General features: G+C 34.7%; 1 protein-coding gene across 3 annotated transcripts in view; it reads left to right on the top strand.

Moving 5' to 3' along the window:
- PCDH15 (protocadherin related 15) overlaps positions 1–21,047 on the top strand; it is a 721,184-nt gene that overhangs the window by 381,541 nt on the left and 318,596 nt on the right. For all 3 annotated transcript variants that reach the window (XM_074374029.1, XM_074374028.1, XM_074374030.1), the window contains exon 8: positions 8,938–9,108. In XM_074374029.1, the coding sequence (XP_074230130.1) occupies positions 8,938–9,108 (171 nt within the window). The remainder of the gene's footprint in view (positions 1–8,937; positions 9,109–21,047) is intronic.

The raw sequence follows: 21,047 nt of genomic DNA, 5'->3' as shown, positions 1-21,047 counted from the left end.
AAGTTGCAATAGCATACCCAGGACAGTGTTTGCTATTGTCACCTTTTAAATCAGAACCGTTAGTGAACCATGAGAAGTCATCATTACCTAAACATATTTCCTACAGATCAGAATGAGGAGTCAGGAGGTAATCTGTCAGCATTAAGTAATTGTGAGAGAATTCCTCAGTGATGGAAGGGGAAAGTTGCAGGGTTACGTTTATTAAAATGTAAAAGAGTTGTGTGAGAAACAGCTAACAAAAGGACTTCATGGGAAGTGAGGCAGCTGAATAAGAAATATTGAATGTAGATGAGAATTCAGGGGGGCTTCTACTGCCTAAGGTACAAAAATGGTTAAAGAGATTTTCTTGATTAACCAAAATGGCAGTGGTCATAATGGCTCTAAGGCAAGGGGGTATCCCTGTGCCACAAGGTCCAGTTGCTGGCTACCTATGAGTTGATGGTTGTCTCCATGTCTTTGAATATGTACCCTAAAGACATCCCCTTATTTTTCATTTACAAAAAGGAAAAATGGAACCTAATAATTGGGATGCCCAAGGGCAGGTAGGTTTGTCAGAATTTCCTTTAAGGCCTTAAAGCTATGTCCTTTGGTTCTTCTCATAAAAATTGAGTTAGTGTTATTTTTAGTCAAACATACAGAGGTTTGATCATAGGAGAGAAATTTGGAATCAATTTTCTTTCAATACCCAACTAGCGTGAGAAAACATCATAGTTGACACTTAGTTTGGGGTTTGGAGAAACTTAGGACATTATGATGCCTGTCTCCATCTCGTTGGAGTCCTTGTTCTAATTATAGTCCAGATAGCCCAGACAACCTGCAGGCTTAATACCAGCCAGTTCTAAGGGAAGTTTGGCCCAAGAGAAGCCATGCTGAAGGTTCTTAAGGTCAGTTCCCATAGATCCCAAAGGAATGGACTGAAGGTTGAAATGGCACAGTTTCAATGAAGTAGCTCCTGTTCCCAATGGAACAGGCTGAAGCCCAGCCAGTTTCAGGAGAAACAGTCACAGTTCCAAAGTGAATGGGCCAAAGTCTAGTCAGTTTCCATCAAAAGAGGCTGATTTTAAGATCAGACTGAAATGCTAAACATGTCTTCACATCCAGAACAAGGTCTTAACCAGAAAGATCAAAACCTCAAAACAGAGCCTTAATAAAGCTTGGAGAGCTTCAGTCAAAAAGAGTGCAGAAGCTCAGATCCCGTGAAAAGACATACTATCAATTTCCAGGGTTGGCAAAAAAAACCAGTGAGTGACAATGTGCTTAATTGTGGATATTGTGCCTGATTTCTCACCAGCTTTGGAGTCATTGAGGGTTTTCTCTGGTCCCTGTATGGGCCACGGATATGTTGACCTCAAACAGACTGTCAGTTATTTCTCCAGCAAAAGTGGGTTTATTTGGGATTAGCAGAGAATTACAATTTGGGAGTCTGCAATCACAGTGAGCCATGTGCAAGCCCCTGCATATCAAGGGTTGAAGAGCTTTTTTGTAGAGGGAAAAAGGAAATGGGGAGAGCTATAGTACACAAAGAGACCATGGCTTTTCACTGCTGAGTTGTTGCCAGGGTTGAAGAGTACTCATTCTTTTTCTGTTCTCTCATTGCAGGGTGTGAGAGCTCCTCCTTCTGGTCTCTCAACTCTATTTAATTAAGGTTTCTGAATAGTCGTTTTCTTTAACAGTTCTTTAGCTGGCCTAATAATTAACATAACACAGATTAACAAAAGAAAAACAAATTTAACAATTTGTATGTTCGGGAGTATTAAAAAACATATATAAGACTCAAAAACAGGAAGCTTTTATGCCTTTTAGACAAGGAAACAAATTTGTGGAGAATTTGCAAGACAAAGGGGCTTGGGCTTAGGGTATCACATTAGTGAATAAATGCCACTTTTTTTTTTAATGTAGCCTTTTGGCCCCAAATTCCGTATTTCTGGTGATAATGATAACTTCTACCCTCGTGGTACAAGGAGGGTTCTTTTTTCACGTGGAAGAATTATTTCATACTTTCAAGGGAGGATCAGAATGTGTACTGACTGGTTCTTAAGAAACTTTAATGCAAAATAATCAATATGCCCATGTGGCATATTTTGGAGTGGTAAATTTTGCTCTCTTTCAAAACATTGCTATTATGTGGGTTTGGATATAAAAATCACTTTCTATACTTTAAGATTTCAAACTATATAAACAACTTTTCAGAAACAACCCCTCTCCTGGCCTTCCCTCATGTCTACCTCGTACTAATGTGTGAAATAAGTACTTTTAAACCCATTGTTTTTAGTTCTGCCAGTTTCTTGGGCATATTCTGAGCCGTGGGACCGAAATGGAAGGATGGTGGTTGATGGTTTAAGAAATATTTATAGAATGTTTACATAATGAAGATATGTAAGCATGTGGAGATGTAAAACATGATACTATCCTACCTATTAGTACACATGAAAAAATGAAGAAAATTAGGTAAATGACTCAAACAAAAACCATTTTCAAGGGAAAAAAAGGAAAACACACTTCTAAAGTGATTGAGACAAAGGCAATCTTGTTGCAGCTGTTTTCTTTTTTAAATAAAGAAATCTAAATAACTTAAGCTACCAGTGTAAGTTTAAATTTTTAGTCAGTGATATTCCATCCTTCATTGGTGAGCAAAGGCAAGGCAGACACCTCCAAGGTCTTAGGTAACTGAATTAGGGTCAAAAGACTTCAAGCAACTCTAATTATGTTGCTTTTTTTCCCTTTCTCAACTGCAAATACCTGATAAGCTAAGGAAAGAGTGTAATATATGTATCTGTTCTATGAGTGAGTCTGGTAGGAGCCTCTAGCCATTTTGTTAAACTGTGAACTACCTGAATACTAAGTATGTAAATGTGAGGAGTCCCTTTATTCCAAGGCTCCTGTGACATTGCCTTAAAAATAAATCAGAACATCAGCATGTTTGTCTCATACTCATTTTAAAACCAGGTTTCATGTAGTTTCACAGTATTTGTTACAGTCCACATCTCTCCTGGCTCCATTCCACATAACCAATATTTAACTTAATAACAGTTCTAAATATAGAGCAGATGCTGAATGAATTAGAAATTAGCATTTATCTCTAGTTAGATCAAAGAATAGTGGGCAATTAAACTATTTTATAGCAAGGAAGCCTTTCAATTGAGATGAAGAAATTGAAGTATTATCATCCGATAGAGGTGTTTTATTGCCTTAACATTTTCATAGTTGAAATATTTGCAGTTTTCTGAAAATGTGCCTTGTAAAAAGAGTAGATTGTGACAGTTAATTGTCTCTGAGCTATTTATAAAAGTAACTTTGTTTGAAGTTCTACTAGGCACCTCTTTTTTTGAATAAAAATATAGTTCTTGTAGTGTATTGATGAATTTTTCTACTTATTTAGTAAATAATTGATTTTAAAAATGATTGTTTTTGATATATCAGATATCATGTTATAATGTGTTGCCATCATAGATCATATGGGACCAGAAGATTGGAGGCTTTGAATAAAGATGCTAAGTAGTCAGGGATAAGGTCAACACCACGTTTTTATGAAGCATTGACAGATAATGCTGGCTGAGTCAAATCTCACACTCTAATGAATATCCCTTGTGACTTTCTTGATTCTCTGTTGAAGTTGTATATGCTTTTAAATTCCTGCATGTCAGTGTTTGTTCTAGATTATTCTTTCTGTTACCTTCAATTACTTGCAAAGCTATATTCAAAATGGTTATGGAAGCTAACTAAAGGTTTCATGTAATTAAATGCTTAATGTTAGCAAGTGTACAAATGATATGTGAAAAAATAATGCACATTGAGAAAATACAAATTAAACAGTCAAACAATTAACTTTGAGATCTATTCTTGCTTGCTAGTTACAGTCACAGTTTCCTAAACTAATGATATTTTATTATTTTTAAATGTTTAAAAATTTTAAATATGATCTTATTATTTTTTAAATGATAGAAAAAATGAGAAAGGAAGATGAGAGGAGTGGAAGGATTGTTCTTTTTGGTCGTTTTTAATACGTATTGGATTCTCACATAGCGTTGAATGAAAATGTAAACTTAATGAAATCACATAAAATATTTAAGGAAATAATTATGTTTATTTATATCACTCCCAATTTAGAGTGTTATTTCCTTTATTCAAAGGAGTCTTAAACAGTAGCATTTTACTAGAAAGAACAAAAGTTTTTTTTGGTTTTTTGGTTTTTGTTTTTCCTCTTTTTGGTTTTTATCTTAATTGCCAGGGGCTTTGTTTTAGATAATTCTTTTAAGATCTGATTTGGTTCTGCACTGGAAGAAGAGCATCATGAATTCACAATACCTTCCAGGGCCTCACAAGTTAGGAATGTGCCTAAGACTATTTTTATATCTCTCTTTTTACTGTATATATTGGGGACAAATTGTGGGGAACCTCCACAGATGTAGAAACCATGTTGGTATTTTTTGTTACTATATCTCTGCTCATAGTGCAGGGAAGCAGAATATGTCTTCCCAACAAATATCTCTTTAGCATGTTGACAAAAAATTAATCAGCCCATCTAAGATATGGAAAATTTTATCTGAGTCAAACTGAGGATTAGTGCCTAGGAACAGCCTTTCAGAAAGCTTGGAGAACTGTTCCATCCATTAGGGGTCAAAGCATAGTTGTATATGTTTTTGAGACAGAGGGCTGTATGTTAAATGACATATTATAGACAGTTTACACAATCCAGATCTACATGTACAAAGAATTGTGGATCATGGGTCATCATGACTCCTTATATATTAAGGAGGAAGGTTACTTCCTAAGGAGTTGTGACTCTTGATGAGATTAAGGAGGAATGTTATCTCCTAAGAAGATCTGGTTAATGCAGATGCACAGTACACATTAAAGGGGAGGAGCTTTTCTTGTCTAGCCCTGGAATATGAATTTATTTCCTCAAGCATAAGCACGCACACGCACACACACACACACACACACACACACCCAACAGGCGGGAGAGAAGCTCTGAAAACCAGTAGAAGCAATTTACATTTATATGGAAAACCTCCATTTGTAAGGGTGTTTTTCTGTCTGTAGCAGGATGACAAGGATGATTCTAAATCCCTAGGAACTATTATCAATGGAGAAGGCAAGGAGAGGGCACTGCATAACCACCATACTTTGTTTACTGGGCTTTGCCTGAAAAGTTGGCTTTCCCCTGCCCAGCATCTTCATCTTTAGCTGAAGATAGTATTTAGGGTGATGGCTTGGGCCAACCTGGGAAGTTACTCAGTTTTCCTGGGTATCTCCCCTGTATACAGGAAATATACATGTTATTAAACTTCTGTTTTACTCCTGTTAATCTGTCTTTTTTTACTGAGAGGTTTCAGCCAAGATCCTAAAAGGGTAGAGGAAGATTATTTTACCATCTCCTCCACAGGAGGTTGTCTGCTCTTTTCTTTTTCCCACTTAAAAATTTTCATTTTATACACCAGCACCTTGTGAGCAATATATTTGTCCAGAATGAGATAAAAGCCTACATTATGTATGTTGGTAAATACACATCCTCTCTTATACAGTTGTATCCATTTTATGGACTGGTAACAATGACACAAAGAAGCAGAGAATAGTGAGAGATTTGTTGCTGACAGACTGAGAGAAAGATTTAGGATAGAAAACACTCCACTTTGTCTACTACAGTGACTTGGTGGTGATATAAAAGGTATGAGCTGAGTGACATGCAAGTAGAAATACTGCTTCTGGGATATTAAAAAAATTTTACCACATCCAATTACACAAAATGTTTTTCATTCAATATTTTTCTTAAATTTTAGATTGAGGCAGTCTTTTTTAAAAAACTGAATCCTAAGCAATTGTAGGGCAGAAATTTTTTCCCTTCTTCTACTCCTGCTTCTTTGGTTGATCTAATAATCACAGTGATTTAAGACAGATGAACAGAAGAAAAATTTTTTTAATTTCATTACATATATGTGTCCTGTATACATGGGAGCAACCCAGGAAAACTGGGTAACTCTCCTGCTAAATGGTAGAAGCCCTCACCTTAAATACCATCTTAAACTAAAAACAAAAGAAATTGTTAGGGGTAGAAAGTCAATTATCTGAGGTTACCAGGGGAAGCTCAGCAAATGAGGGAAAAGTTGTTTTGCAGATTTAAGTTGTTTCCATCAGCATGATAAAGAGTTTCTAGGTATAAGGTGTTAAGGTGTCTCTTAACAAAAGACCCTGAGTTTTTACTCAGTTTTCAGAGCTTCTTCTGTGTCTGCAATTTCTTAAAAATAATCAGCCTAAGATAATCCTTATGTCAGACAGACATATTTGGGGGTAGCAAATTCTGCTCCCCTACACAATCATAATTTTAAAATACTAGGTTTGATGAACAAATTGTGTGTTCTAAAATTTATGTTAAATTAAGACTTTTCTATATACACTAAATTCATATGTTTAAAGTATAATTTTAAAAGTTTATGGGCCACCAAAATTATTTCATGCATTATTTGCCACTCTTACTATATACTTCAACTGTACTTGATATAATAAACAGATGTGGAAAATTCAGAACAATTAAAGGAGGACTTTTAAAAACTCGTGATGCCATACAAATTTAACCAATCACAATGATCAGTATACTCTTCTAGAGATTAATCTTGATTATGTGTTTATGTTTATTTTTTTCTCAAAAAAAAGTTTTTCTCTGCCCTCTTAGGATTTACTAATTGGAGACTTTTGAATTAAATTGACCAAAAACAAAAAGCAAGAACTATTAACAGGAGAAAAATTACTCTTTTCGTATGTGTATGAGAGCAAACAAAAAAACAATGCTCCCTAAACAATTAAAGATGAGGGTTTATAGACTTAATGAGGGAGGGAGAAAAAAGGCTTCTGTGGGAAGAATGAGTGGATTTCTAGGGAGAACAAAAAGGAGATGAGAAAGTTTGTGTATTTTATGCAGGTGCTAGTATCTTTCTTCTTCTCCTTCTCCTTCTTCTCCTCCTCCTCCTTCTTTCTTCTTTCTTCTTTTTCTTTTTTTTCCTATTTCTTTTTTCATGGCTTATAAACTTCCCTGGAAGAGAGATTCATGGCAGCTTCACTTCAAAATTTTCTGTTTTTAGCAAAATAAGGGAAGTTCTGAGAAGATATCTTTCTATATATAGTCAATCTCTAATAGCTTTACTTTAAAATAATCTTTATATGAACTCTGAGGATCTGAGGGAGACCCCACACTTTGGAGATTTAAACTTTCTCCCATGATTTGACCACAATCTGTCTTATAATGGATCTAAACATTAAAGAATACGCTTGTTGTTACCAAACTCAGGTTCACCTGCTCGCTGCTCTTAAGGCAATACTCAAAAGACAAGTGTTGGTTGGAAAGGAGAGGCTGCTTTATTCAGGAGTCTAGTAACCTTGGGAGAAAACAGACTCATGTCCAAGTACCAACTCTGAAGATTCTACTCAATCACGAAAGTTTTTAAAGGGAGAAAGGGGAAGTTAATTACAGTTAACCTTTTGGAGAGGGCTCAGAGTCTTTGTTATCTTTCACTCTATGCAGACTTTCTTCTGGTTGGTGGGGAGGAAGCAGGATGGTGTTCCAGGAATCTTGTGTTCAACCTGAAGTTACCATCCTCCACCTGGGTGGGGGCCTTAGTTCCTGCAAAAAACTCAAAGCTGTTGTTATGTATATTTCTTGAGAAGGAACCAGGACCCTGCTTTATCACTATGCTATTGTTTCTTGATTATTCCTCCTTTGATTTTGCATTCCCTTACTGTTCTGATTAGCAACTGTTTGAATCTGTCCTTTGGAATTTAGGGATGGAAAAGGAGGATGAATGAAGCCTACTTCCTACAAACAGGAGATGGGGGACACAGACAGCATTTGTACCCAGGAGGACCTTACAGGATTCTGCTCGATTTCATTGCCACAAAGTTATTGCATTCCAAAAAGATTGCACTTGCAAAATTCTGCAAACAGAGATTTTTTTTACTTTCCTAGGCCTTACCTTGGAATACATCTTTACAAATAATAAAAATGGAAAACAAAAACAGAAAAGCAGAAACCAAAAAAAAAAAAAAAAAAAAAGCCTTGTTCTGTTGGCAATATTGTGGCCGGTGGAAAAGAGGAAAAGTGGAAATACAGTTCCCATTACTGCTACAAGGACACTTGTAGACAGAAATTGTATTTTCTCAGAAATTGTATTTTTGTTTGTTTGTTTTAAGAGTCCCAAAGAATGAAGAAACAAAATAAAACAATTCTCATTTAGAAGCTGTAAGCCTGTTACTTTTAGTGATGTCAGCAAACTATATGGAGACAAGGAAAGCTTTCAAAATACTTTGTAATAGACAAGTTTATATGAGACATAAAAAAAAGAAAATTCTCTAATGAGTAGATCAGATCTGGTGGGTTTTCTTTTTTTATTTACCCCTTCATTTTTCTTTTCTTTTTCACTTTTTTTTTTTCAAATGACCAAAATTATTTATCTAATGGACTTAAATTGCTTGAAACACCATCAAAAAAAAAAAAGATCTGGGGTAGGGGCAGGAGTGAAGGAATCAAGAGTCATCTGTATTTGTTAACTGACCTTCTCAAACAAAAGTAGACATTCCTGTATCTTCATGATGGGAGATAGTTTCACAACTTGGAGAAAGCCTCCTATGGAAGTTAGGCTCCTACCCTCCCACAGGGACCAGGAAATAGAAGTTCTGACTTCCTTGATAATTACTTTTCAAAGGAATGATTCCCAGGTCCTGGAGAAAGTCCTGGGTTATGAAACTGGCAAAAGTTTGAGCTGGGAGAAGATTGGCATCTTAAGGTCACAGAAAAAGTATTTATAATTGCAAGATTTCTAAAATAAATGCTCTAAGAAAGGGGAGGTCAGATGCCTACAGTCAGGAATAAATCTGTCTACAGTTTAGTCAAGCTGCAGAAAACACTGAGTCCATCTTGTGTTCTGTTTCTTTTGTCCTCTCTCACAGGACCGTGCACAAAATCTGAATGAACGGCGAACCACCACCACCACCCTCACAGTGGATGTTCTGGATGGAGATGACTTGGGTCCAATGTTCCTTCCTTGTGTTCTCGTGCCAAACACTCGTGATTGTCGCCCACTCACCTATCAAGCTGCCATACCTGAGTTGAGAACACCGGTAAGCATATTCACATCTTTTCCTATTCACTTACATCTCTCTAACCATAATGAGATCCTGTTCAAGTATTTTGAACACATATTCGGCGAGAATAGCAAACTTCACTGTGTACTCGTCGAAAAGTATCTCTGTCCAAAACCATTTTCAGACAGTACAGGCAAACTTTTGGTCACATCATCTATAAAGTTGAAAATATGTCATGAAGCAACAGCCCATTTGACTCTAATTATTTAATTTTTTTCCATGTATAAATCATAACAAATTCAGTTGTCAACATATTCCTGGAAACTTCAAGGAATAATTCCAGCATTTCTTTAAATTCTCATGTAAACATGCAGTCCTAAGTCAGTGGACTCACAGTTCAACGGGATTCTTATTTCTTGGAGTCCTGAAATGTTTTTGGAGGTCATGCCTGGCTGTTTGGAGGTGGGAACTAATGAATCCTGAATGCAAATATTTATTCCTTAAAGATGTGTTTAAAGAAACAGAAAGTTAAGGCATGAATATATATTTTCTTTTTTCTATTAAAGTACAGTCAGTTACAATGTTTCAACTTCTAGTATATAGCACTATGTTCCAGTCATGCATATACATACATATATTTTTTCATATTCTTTTTCATTAAAAGTTATTATAAGATATTGAATATAGTTCCCTGTGCTATGCAGAAGAAAAAAAGTTTAATCTATTTTTGTATATAGTGGCTAATATTGTATATAGTAGCTATATATATATATAGTTTACATACTTGATTCTGCACCTGGTGTTTTGTGTTGTTTTTTAAATTCTAAGAAATCTGTAAATTGCTTACAGCCTGAAATTCACACCTTGGACTCACCTGGATGATAAATATACATACCTAAGAATAAAAATTAAAAGGCTAATAAATATCCTGCTTAAGCGAAAATACCAACTTCTCCCTTAAAAGTGACAAAAAATTAATTATCTTTCAAAGCAAATTCCTAGGATTTAACTATTTGATTAATGACTTTGCTGTTCCTCTGGAAACCATTCAGCTTTCTGGGTTAATTAACATGGCTCATGATGTCAGAATTTGTTGCAAGATATTTGAATTTTTTTTCTCAAATATTTGAGAACTGTGGTTTGGGGGGGTCCTCTCTGTATCTGAAATTTTTTTAAAGAATAAGGGAGAAATTCCTTCTCCTAGATGTAAATTACATTTCATTATAATCACTTCAAAGAATTCTTATCCAACATTTTACCAATTACCTTGTCTAATATTTTACCAGCTAGCTTTACTAGCAGTAGCTCTTAAATGGTTGAGAGTCACTTTTGTGTGTGCTGGCACAAATAATCACTGGTCTGGTTGGTTTCCATGAACAAAATAAGCTGAAAAAAAAAAAAAAAGAAATTTTATGATGTGCATCGAATGAAGACAATAATATGCTAAGTGGAGTAATTTTGCAGACAAAAAGGCTAATATAGAACTTTTCTAGACAAATATTCATAGATTACCTAAAATTATATGTCATGATATCTTGTTGAATACCACCAACTTGATGTGAACATTGAACTTTCTTTAAAAAGCTTAATTGAAATCATGATGAAAAAATACTTTCAGTATTAATTTATGTAGCTGATGTACCAGTGAGATCCCAAGGGCAATACTGATATAATAAGATGAAAATCACTGAACCAGTCTGATGAATGTTGAACAGTACTGGATGTACTGAGAGAAGTAAAGACAGTGGTTGCTGTTTGAGATGCAGAGTGTACTGTCTTTGAGTATGTCTTCCTCTCTGCTCCAGATTACAGACTAGGCAGCTCCCTCATTCCTATGCAGTTTCATGCTAGAGACAAGGCTGTGCTCCAGATCCAGAGGGATACTGTCAATGACAATAATGCTGAATGGTTATATAGATTGTTCATTTTGTCATGATCTCTGCTAAGCTCTACAAAAATATTAACTGAAATTCTTTTGGATAGCTACCACTATTACAGTCATTTTATAGATGACATCTCTGAGGTACAGAGTTTAATCAACTTTCCAAGGCCTTACAGCTGATAAATAAAAAGTATTTTCTTTTAAAACCATGCATCTTGAATTAAATGTTATGCTATAAATTCCAGAATCATCAAATGTTATGCTTGATCATCATTTTGAACAGTTTGACCCATTCTTTAATATTCTGTGAAACAAAGATAATTTTAGTTTTACATTTTTAAATAATTATGGCAAATATTTATTTGTTAAGCATTATATTTTTATTGCCATGTAGATAAACATAAATATGGTTACTTACAAAATTAGGCACTTGTTCTGATTATCGATCACTGCATGACAAACCACCAAACTTACTGGCTTCAGATGACAGTCTTTAAGTTTGTTCATAAAACTACATTTCTGGCATCCTTTAAGGAACACCTCATCTCTGCTCCATGCGGCATCAGCTAAGGCACTTTGGTGGAGGGAGGGTACCACTTTCAGGATGGTTAATTTAGCAAATTGATTCTGGCTGTTGGCTGGAGCTCAGTGAAAGCTGTAAGCTGCATTTCCACTCCACGTAGGCCTTTCCTAGGCTGTTTGGGCTCCTTCATAGCAAGGCGTTAGGTTTGAAGAACAAGCTTCCCAAGAGAATTAGGCAGAACTTTTTCTGATGTAGTCAAACCTCTGCCAGATTCAAGGATTAGAAATATATACCATTTCCTGATGGGAGGGGTGTCGAAGTCACATTGTACAAAGAACATATGAGGAAGGAAATGTCATTGTGACCATCATTAGAAAATAAAACCAGCCATAGTACTGGCATTAGGTTTCCATGTGTTCTTCTGCGTGCCATTTTGGATTCCCTCTGCGTCACTGGGTGTCAAGAAGTGAAGCTCATTTTAAGTTTCACATTGTAATTTCTGTGTTTATGTCTATCTTCCATTTAAATGTTTTCTTTTCTTTTGTGTGTGTTTTTCTTTGCTATTTCCATACTTTGCTAAAACTTCTGGAAACTTCAATAAATAAGTTCTTGTATTCAGAGCAAGAGAACTAACCAATGTCAGCTAAACAGGACATGATGACTCTAATTACATATTTGCTGATCCTTTCCTGAACTGACTCTTCAAATTTTGAAAGCTTTGACACTTGCTCACCTCCTGGGTTGATGTGACATCTTCCACCAATTGCCTCAGTGATATTCTTGACTGGAGAAACCATTCTGAGTTCCACTATGATGTGTACAGAATATATCAGTTCAGGGAAACTTTAAAAGGTAGTCTATCTAGTACAGTGTTTAACTCCTGAAGCAAGATGTAATAAAAATAATATAATATAAAGCTGGTGTCTCAGGGGTATTAAAGCCCTGTGCTACTTATTATTTATTTATTAATTTGATAAATATCCACTGGACCCTAATATATGCTGAACTCTATGTTAATAGAGGAAACCTGACATCTTGGATGAGATAAAATTCTCCCGATATCTTGTATAACTTTATTCTCACTTTCTGACTCCCTTAGAGCTGTTATTATGCCTATCCAGTAGAGGTTTTCTGTTATTATGTAGACATTCTGTAGGGTTTGGAGAGTACAGACTTCATGTCTCTAGTTTCTTGATTTCCTTTTAAAGACAACCACACAGTAAATCCTTACATATCTTTTCAGTGTTGAACAGTTGCATACTGTTTAGTGGGCTGGTTTTATTGCTGAGTAATTTGCTCCCGGTTAGAAACACCATAGTGTTAATAAAATAGTATTGATATGTTATCTATGTGTTTGCTATATATACCTTCCTTTATTTATTATGTCATGCAGTCTTCAGTATTTTGTCATTAGTTACTTACCAGACAGGGTCATCCAGTAGCTAGAAATCCACACTCTAATGAATTATTACCCATCCCTTTTTAAAGCCTTGGGTTAGGTCCCAGGACTATCTTACCACAAATACCGCCTCTATAATCTTTGTAGTAAAGAACCCTAGTTTTCATGTAAGTGTCAAAGATCGCTCTTCTGCTTTATTTATGCTCCTTCCTCCTTCCAGGGAAGCTTTCTCAGTTATTACAAGAGTGGTTTTGATTTGCAGTGATGTACAACATTTATAATGTCCTCTTGGCTTCTGCTCTTTAAATGTGTTACAATCTGGGGACTCTCTCCTCTCTTGTCTTTTGTGAAACTACTGGTTCTTCTCCTCCTCTTGATGGCCCTGGGTTTCTCCTCTTAAATATTTGATGGCACTTTTTAAAAATTGCATTTCTCTGCCTGAATTTATTTATTTGTTTGTTTATATTTAAGCCTTAGAGATATTCCAGGCTTCCATCTTTGAAGCTTTCTTTTTTCCCTCTTCAGTATAGTTTCCATCAAGATAATCAAACCTAAATCAAAGTGTTTTCAATTTTTCTTCAAATAGGATGATCTGTGTGTTGTAGAAATGTTTTCTGACTTGGAATCTTTCCTGACTTCCAAGCTTACATTTGTCAGTTTTTCTAGATAGTTTTCCTCTATTTCCTAAATATATATGCCTCATTATCCTTTCTAATACCTTCTAATGCCTCCATGACTTTGCTCATGTTACCTTTGTTACCTTGGGGTCATAGTTGATTTGGACGTAAACTTCAGTGAGCCCTTATCTCAGTCCTAATCAGCTTCCAGAGACGTTTTCTGCATTATCTATGAAATGTTACTCACATATGTGTGATGCCTAATTTGCTGCCAAAATACCAATTTAAAAACATACCCTTAACTCTGAACCCTCAGCCCTTGTCTCTCTCTCTCCTCCAACCATTATCTCACTAAAGGCAGTTTGTTTTTTTTGTATTTTTGGGGTTATTTTGGAATATAATTCTGATCTTTCACTGTTTAAAATAAAAAGTTTCAGTATTTCCTTTCATATACCAAATAAATGTCAAAACTTTTAGCATTTCATTTAAAGTAATTTTTATATTTGACTGCTTTTCAGCCTCATCTCTTCTAATTTGCATAAAGCAACTTGTCTAGAAACACAGAGATTTGCATATGTGCCTGAACTCAGAATTACCCTCCCTTTTCTCAGTTTGTTTCAGATATTAAGCTTATATTTATTCTTCAAGCTTCATCCGGGTAATCTGGAATGATAGGTCCTAAAAATTAAGTTTTTCTCTGTATCTACATGTATGACTCCTGTAAGTACTGAACTCCCCATTGTGGTGCAGTTATTCAGTTGTTTCTTTTTCACTAGACTATGAGTTCTTTCATTTCCTACTTGTCATTATGTCCTACTGTACAACCCACTCGCTTCACATAGTAAATGGAAACTATTGAATTGAATTAATTCAAATAAAATTTCAAAAAATATAAATTATACACTGAAATACTAGATATAAATAAGAATGGTTTCTGCCTTCTCACTCATGAGAGTGCATTTGTCATAAACATGCATATGTAGAGAATTTATATATATAATTATTTATTATAAGTATGTATTATCCAAGTATTAGACATTATATATATATGTGTGTGTGTGTGTGCTTTCCAATTAGAACTGCAGATACTCCATTCCTGGCCATTGCTAGTCAAGAATAACCTTCAAATAAATAGATAAAGTAAGCATATTTCCCAGTCAGCATAGGGAGTCCGTTTATAGTTATTATCCCAGCACATTGTTTGCAGTGCCTCCTTCTCCTTTCAGTAATATTCCAAACATTAAATTATATCCTTCTTTAGTCATTAGGTCAGTTATTTTCAAAATGTGTCCTGTGGAGCTCTTTTTGGCCCAGCAAAGTGATGGATGAAGAAGGAAACAACTGGCAACTCTCAAGCTGCCTATAACCTTCTAATGAGAAGATTGTCAAAGTAGATTGAAGGGAAAAAATGATAAGTAATAAAAGTAGAGTCAGCATATTACATTTTCTGCCATTTTTTTCCTCCCTACCAACCATCACACCTACAGGCCACCAGCCCCAAATGATTAAAAAAAACTTCAGAACTTAGTTGGGGAAGCAATAGCTAAACACCAAACAAACAACCAAACAATAACTGCAATTTAGCGAATATTGTCTAGAGTGTCAAATTGTACTAGGGTAATTCTGAAAGGGGTATGTGAAATTATAAGAGAGAAAAGAAATTGTTCATTTTTTTCCTTATTGGTCAAAATTTATGTTGAATAGACTCAACTATATTATATCTCCATTTGTAGATAATGTGGAGATATTTTTAATTGTAGAACAATTTGAGGATAAAAACATTAGGAAGAACTGAGTTTATTAATATTAGTTAAAGGAATATATTCACTATTCTGCTCAGTAATAAGATGGAAGTCTAACTTTTTTCATTGAAGAATTTGTTTAAAATATCATTTTAAGTTAACACTGGGGATTTGTTTTCCTATGAAACACATATAAAGAGAAAAGACACAGAATCGTTCGACTTGGACTTGATGTTTATAACTTCATAAATGTTTATTTCGGAGCTCTCTGATAGCCTACTAAGTTATGTAGAAACGTTTTGCAAAGATGTTTCTTATCATAATATAAGGGAGTTTGTAAGAACTTAGAGTCCAGTTTGAAGCCTGTGTAATGTTGGGAATGTTGCTTAATGTCTCTAAACCTCAGCTTGAGTTTGTCATCTGTAAAATGGGGGTAATACTACTAATACTTGGGATTTTTGTGAGTACTGTAAAAGAAGATTCATATAGCAGATTTAACTTATTCCTAGCAAATACTTGAATAATATTAGCTACTGTTATTTTTACTATCATTTCCTGTAGGATTTCTTCATCTGTCTGTGTGTTTATTCAGAGACTTTTGGGAGGAGTTACTAATTCAAATTAGTTATTGAATATCTAGCTGTTTTTAATTGAAATTCCAGCTTTAAAAACTGAGATGCATATGTTGATACAGCCTAATTTATTCTAATTGTGCTACTCCTAATTAATTCAGTATGACCTTGGTCTTTTAAAAAAATGCAATACCTTTTATTGAGAAGAACAGTGAGTTGTATTTTTAAATAAACAGATTTGGCACAGTCACCACATGTGCTGAATTAATTATGCAATATAATATTGCTTTGGGAAGAGGCAGCAGCTGATGCAAAATGCCACAAGGTAGTACTGTGAGCCAAAAATATGTCAATGAATCAGATTTTAAATGTCCGCAAGAGAAACAAGTGTCCTGTTGCCTTTCTTTCTTTTTTCATGAATAGAAAAGCAATCATTTCAATAAAATTGGTCAAATTGTCCCACAAAACCTCCAGTTCTGCAGAGGCACCTCTGGGGCTTCTACTGCAGTTAAAGACAGGACTTCCACTCTATATAATATTTAAAATCCTGCTTTTGTCCCACTTGCTAATTTAGAAAAAAAAATCATTATTTACTTTAATTTAAAAAAAGAATTAGCTGCTAATTATAAATTATACAGAATTTGTAAAAATTATTCACATTAAATATTGGAAACCCCTAATCCTCAAAGCCTGATATCCAGAAAAATCATTAATAATTTGATGCATGTCTTTCCCACATAGCTGGAGCATGCTTGAGGCAATTACAATTTTTTTTTTTTAATTTCAAATAAACCAAATGGCTCTCGCCTATGTAGAAGTGAAATATTAGATGTTCACTGGGGCCTCACAGAATCTACTAGTGACTATTTATTTACTTATTTATTTATAAATGTAATGCCTGAAAGAGTTTAGTTTTAAGATGTTAGTGACTTTATTTTTGAGGGGGAAGTGATTAGGTTTATTTATATATTTACTTTTTTAATTGAGGTACTTAGGTAAGACCTCATGCATGCTAGGCGTGTGCTGTACCACTGAGCTATACCTTCCCCTCCTAGTGACTTATTTAAAGGGGCTAGTAAGTGGAAATTGGGAAGCACAGATTACAACTACATATTGTGGGTCGAGGGGTAGGATCATGTGGTTTGAATGAGATGAAGGGGATAGAATGTATATCTTTGAACCTTTGTTCTTGAATCGCATGTGTACTCTTCAGCTGAGTTGAATAGAACCTATGATGGTTAATTTAATGTGTCAACTTGGTGAGGCTATGGTACCCAGATATTTGGCCAAACATGCCTGGATGTTGCTATGAAGATATTTTTTAGATGAGATTAGCATTTTAATCAGTAGACTGTAAGTAAAGCAGATTACTCACCATAATATGGGTGATCCTCATCCAATCAGTTGAAGGCCTTAAGAAAACAGACTGACCTCCACCCCAAAAGAGGAAATTCTCCCATCAGACTGTTTCTGGATTCAAACTGTAATATCAGTTCTTCCCTGGGTCTCCAGCTTTCTGACTTATCCAGCAGATCTTGGATTTGCCACACATCCACTATTGTACCATGAGCCAATTCCTTAAAATAAATCTTCCTCTCAATTTCTGTCACTATAGATGGATAGAAAGATAGACCAACCTATATAATCTTTCCCCACCATCTCTCAGTGTGTGTGTATACATACACATCCTATTTGTTCTCTTTCCCTAGACAGCCCTAATACAGAGCCTCTGATGAAACTGTGTCTAATGGGCAAAGGTAATTTCTCTAAGAAAGTAGAGATATTTTTAAGGATGGGAAATGGATACTGGATAGCTGAAAATCCAAATATGTAAGGCAAATTTAGAATCCAGCCATCACAAATTTTTACCTAGAGTCCTGCTATAGCTGTCAGGTCTGCCTGAAATATAGTCAAAATGGTATTGAGAAGATATCGGATCATCCCACTTCCCTGCTTCAGTGCTTCTCATTGAGTGATTGTATCTAGGTGTCTTCCTATAATGCCTTATCTGGTCTTACACAGTCCTTTACTACTGACTGCTGCAGACTGAATGCTTGTTCCCCACTCCCTAAAATTCATATGAAGAAATCTCAACCCCAATGTGATTGTATTTGGAAGTGGGACCTTTGGGAGGTGATTAGGTCATGGGGGCACAGCCTCCTGAAAGGGATTAGTGCCCTTGATAAAAGAGACCCCAGAGAGACCCATTCTCCTTCCTACAAGAGAAAACACAGTGAGAAGATGGCCATGTATGAATGAAGAAGTAGTCCCTTCCCAGACACTGATTCAGCCAATGCTCTTGAAATTTCCAGCCTCCCTCCCAGAACGATGAGAAATGAATTTTTGTTGTTTGTAAGCCTGCCAGTCTATGGAATTCCATTATAGCAGCTCGAACAGACTGACAGTGACTTCATCCCCCACCTGCTCTCTGTCCTTTTTTCCTCTACTTTATATGACAGGCTTTTTCAGGTGAGACCACATGCCCTTGTCTGCCTCTCTCTGGAATGTTCTTTTCTAGTATTTTCCTGACTAGGTGTTTTAGTTATTTGGTTTCAGCTCAAACGTTACATTCTCAAGGAAGCCTTCCCTGACCACACAGTCAGTAAACATGTAGCCTGCTTTCCCCAGGAATTCAGTAATACATGACCTTGTTTTACTTTCTGCAGGTAGGTTTGCTATGTGAACATGTCTTGAACATTTATACACAGTGAACAGGAACCTTGCCTAATTTCTTTTCTATTTTATCCCAAATTCCTTAAACAGTACCTCAAATGTAGGATGCTCAGTAAATATTTACTTATTAAGAATAAATTGAAAATTTCCTTTTCATGATTATATATCTTATTTTATAAATAGCTTCATAGAAATAATAGCTACATAGTATGTCTTTATAGGGAAATACCTAAATCTGTTTTGTATCTTGAAATTCTGTGTAAAGTATTACTTGAAAAACTAAGTATTCTATATTAAAAAGAAGATCTACATCAAATTTATTTTTCTATAAGAAATGTATTTTCATATGATATGTTTTCTTGTTAGCAAGATCAACTTTATATATTTATTTGGTTTCTCTTGATTAAAATGAATATACAGGACATAGCAATATACTTCAAGAGTTTAAACTAGGTTGAAGCTTATGTCTGGCCAAACACGATAATAAAATGGGAGTTCAACTCAGGTCACCACAAAAATAATTAAGTAAATAATGTTAGGAAGAATAATTAATACAGCTTGTAAGATTATTCACATAGTTTTATTTTTTTAGTAACTATAAATATATGGGGTTGGCTTTTTGGTAAAACTTTTCCTGAGAGCATATTCTTTCTCTACTACAATAGCTTTAAACCATTTTGATTTGTAGGCAGCCTAAAAATAATCCCTGTGATTTGCCCTTTGTTTACTAACATCATCTGTAAAGATACTCGAAATAGAGAAAGAAATAGTCCATGGGCAAAGCAACTGATTCATTTATTTCCCAAATGATGTTATTCTGTGATGCCTTCAAAGACGTTCAGGGGAAATCTTATATAAGACACTGTCACCTCCTACCTCTGCTTCCTCTTTGACTTCCTACAACCCATTCTTCACATAGCAATCAGAATCATTTTTTAAAAGCATGAATCAGTTCAAGTTACTGTCTTGCCTAAATTCCTCTGATTATATTGACAATAAAATCACAACAGCGAAATGTGGCTTACAAGTCCACACGTGATTTGACTCCTGCCTATTTGCACCTCCACTGGCAGGGCTTTGATCCTGTTTCTTGGAACTTCTGAGTTTCTTCTCAAGTCCGGACTTTTGCTCTTCACTCTGTTGTAAAACACTTGTCTCAGATCTTCCAATGGTTGGCACATTTTCATCAGTCAAATCCATATTTCAGCAAAGGTGTCATGTCCTCAAGGAGACCTTTCCTGACAACCCTTCCTAATGTAGATTTTCATTCAAAAACAGCAACAACCAATTCACATATGATTAATAGAAGGGTTTTGTTTTCAGTTGCTATAGAAAGGTGAATAAAAGTTATAATAGCTCTGTTATATTTTAAGTGAGATTTCCTTGAAGCTTGCAGCTGTTTTATGGCAATGTTGATGATTTAAGGTGAGACAATGATAAAGGCTAGAAAATAATGCACAAGATAGCGGTTTTCATCTTAATGAAATTGCAAAAAAAAAAGCTCTATGTCAAGATAATCAAAAAATAGTTATTATGGGTACTATAGACATGTATACTGATATTATCTAAGAGTTGTAGTAAACATCCAAAGAGCTCTGAATCCTCAATCAGTAAAATCTTATCTTGGCAGACGATTTATCTGAAGACATACAGAATGATAAAAACACTCATTCCTAAAAAAATTACTCTTAAGGTGACATTTTCACTTGAAAAAAAAAAAGGAGGAAATGTAAAATGATTTAAGTATGTCTCTGTCAAGAAGTGTCTCCTTAATATTGATTTGAGAGTTATATAAAACAGTTTGCATTTATCAGCATGGCATTCATGCATTGTGTTCAGCAGTTATTTTAAACAGCACTTTTTACTCAGAATAGTTATTTCTCAGTCTGGTTGCTTCGATATGAAGCGTCAGAAAGAAGGAACATCATGGATTGTGCACTTAAATTATAAATATTTTTTGTGCTCAGAAGCAATATTATACCACATTATAATATGGTATATATAATATAATAATAAATAATATAATAATATTAATATAATATTAATAATATAATAACATTATTAATATAATATATATAATATAACATTATATATATAATATAAAATAAATAATATAATAATAAAAGACAGTGTATACCAGACTGATAACTCACATTAGGTCCTTATAAATTATGTTTTGTTGTATACATTGAAAAATAGCTTACTTAGAAAGCATGTATGCTATGACTTTCTAAGTTGTATTACTCTGCAGTTTTAGTTCTAATTATTTTCACTATAAAATAGCAATACATTTCTACATAATGAAATCTAAGAGCAATTTAGGTATATATACATATTAGGGACAAAAGAGAGTAAAGATGATCATCTACTTTCAAAATAATTGTACTTCAAAATTGGTTTGTAAATTAGTTGTTTGGAACATGGGAGAGTTTCCCTTAGAAACAGTGTTATTAATGATAATTAGGGAAACTTTCTAGAACACAAAAATTATTATTTTATTTATTTAGTTTTCTGTAGAAATACAGAGACATTTTTCCTTGGGGAAAGAAAATACATGTAAAGATTCT

The sequence above is a fragment of the Camelus bactrianus genome, chromosome 11, assembly GCF_048773025.1.
Source record: "Camelus bactrianus isolate YW-2024 breed Bactrian camel chromosome 11, ASM4877302v1, whole genome shotgun sequence".
NCBI classification, from domain to species: Eukaryota; Metazoa; Chordata; class Mammalia; order Artiodactyla; family Camelidae; genus Camelus; species Camelus bactrianus.
The sequence above is the reverse complement of the archived record's forward strand: the minus strand, read 5'-3'. Positions and strand labels throughout refer to the sequence as shown.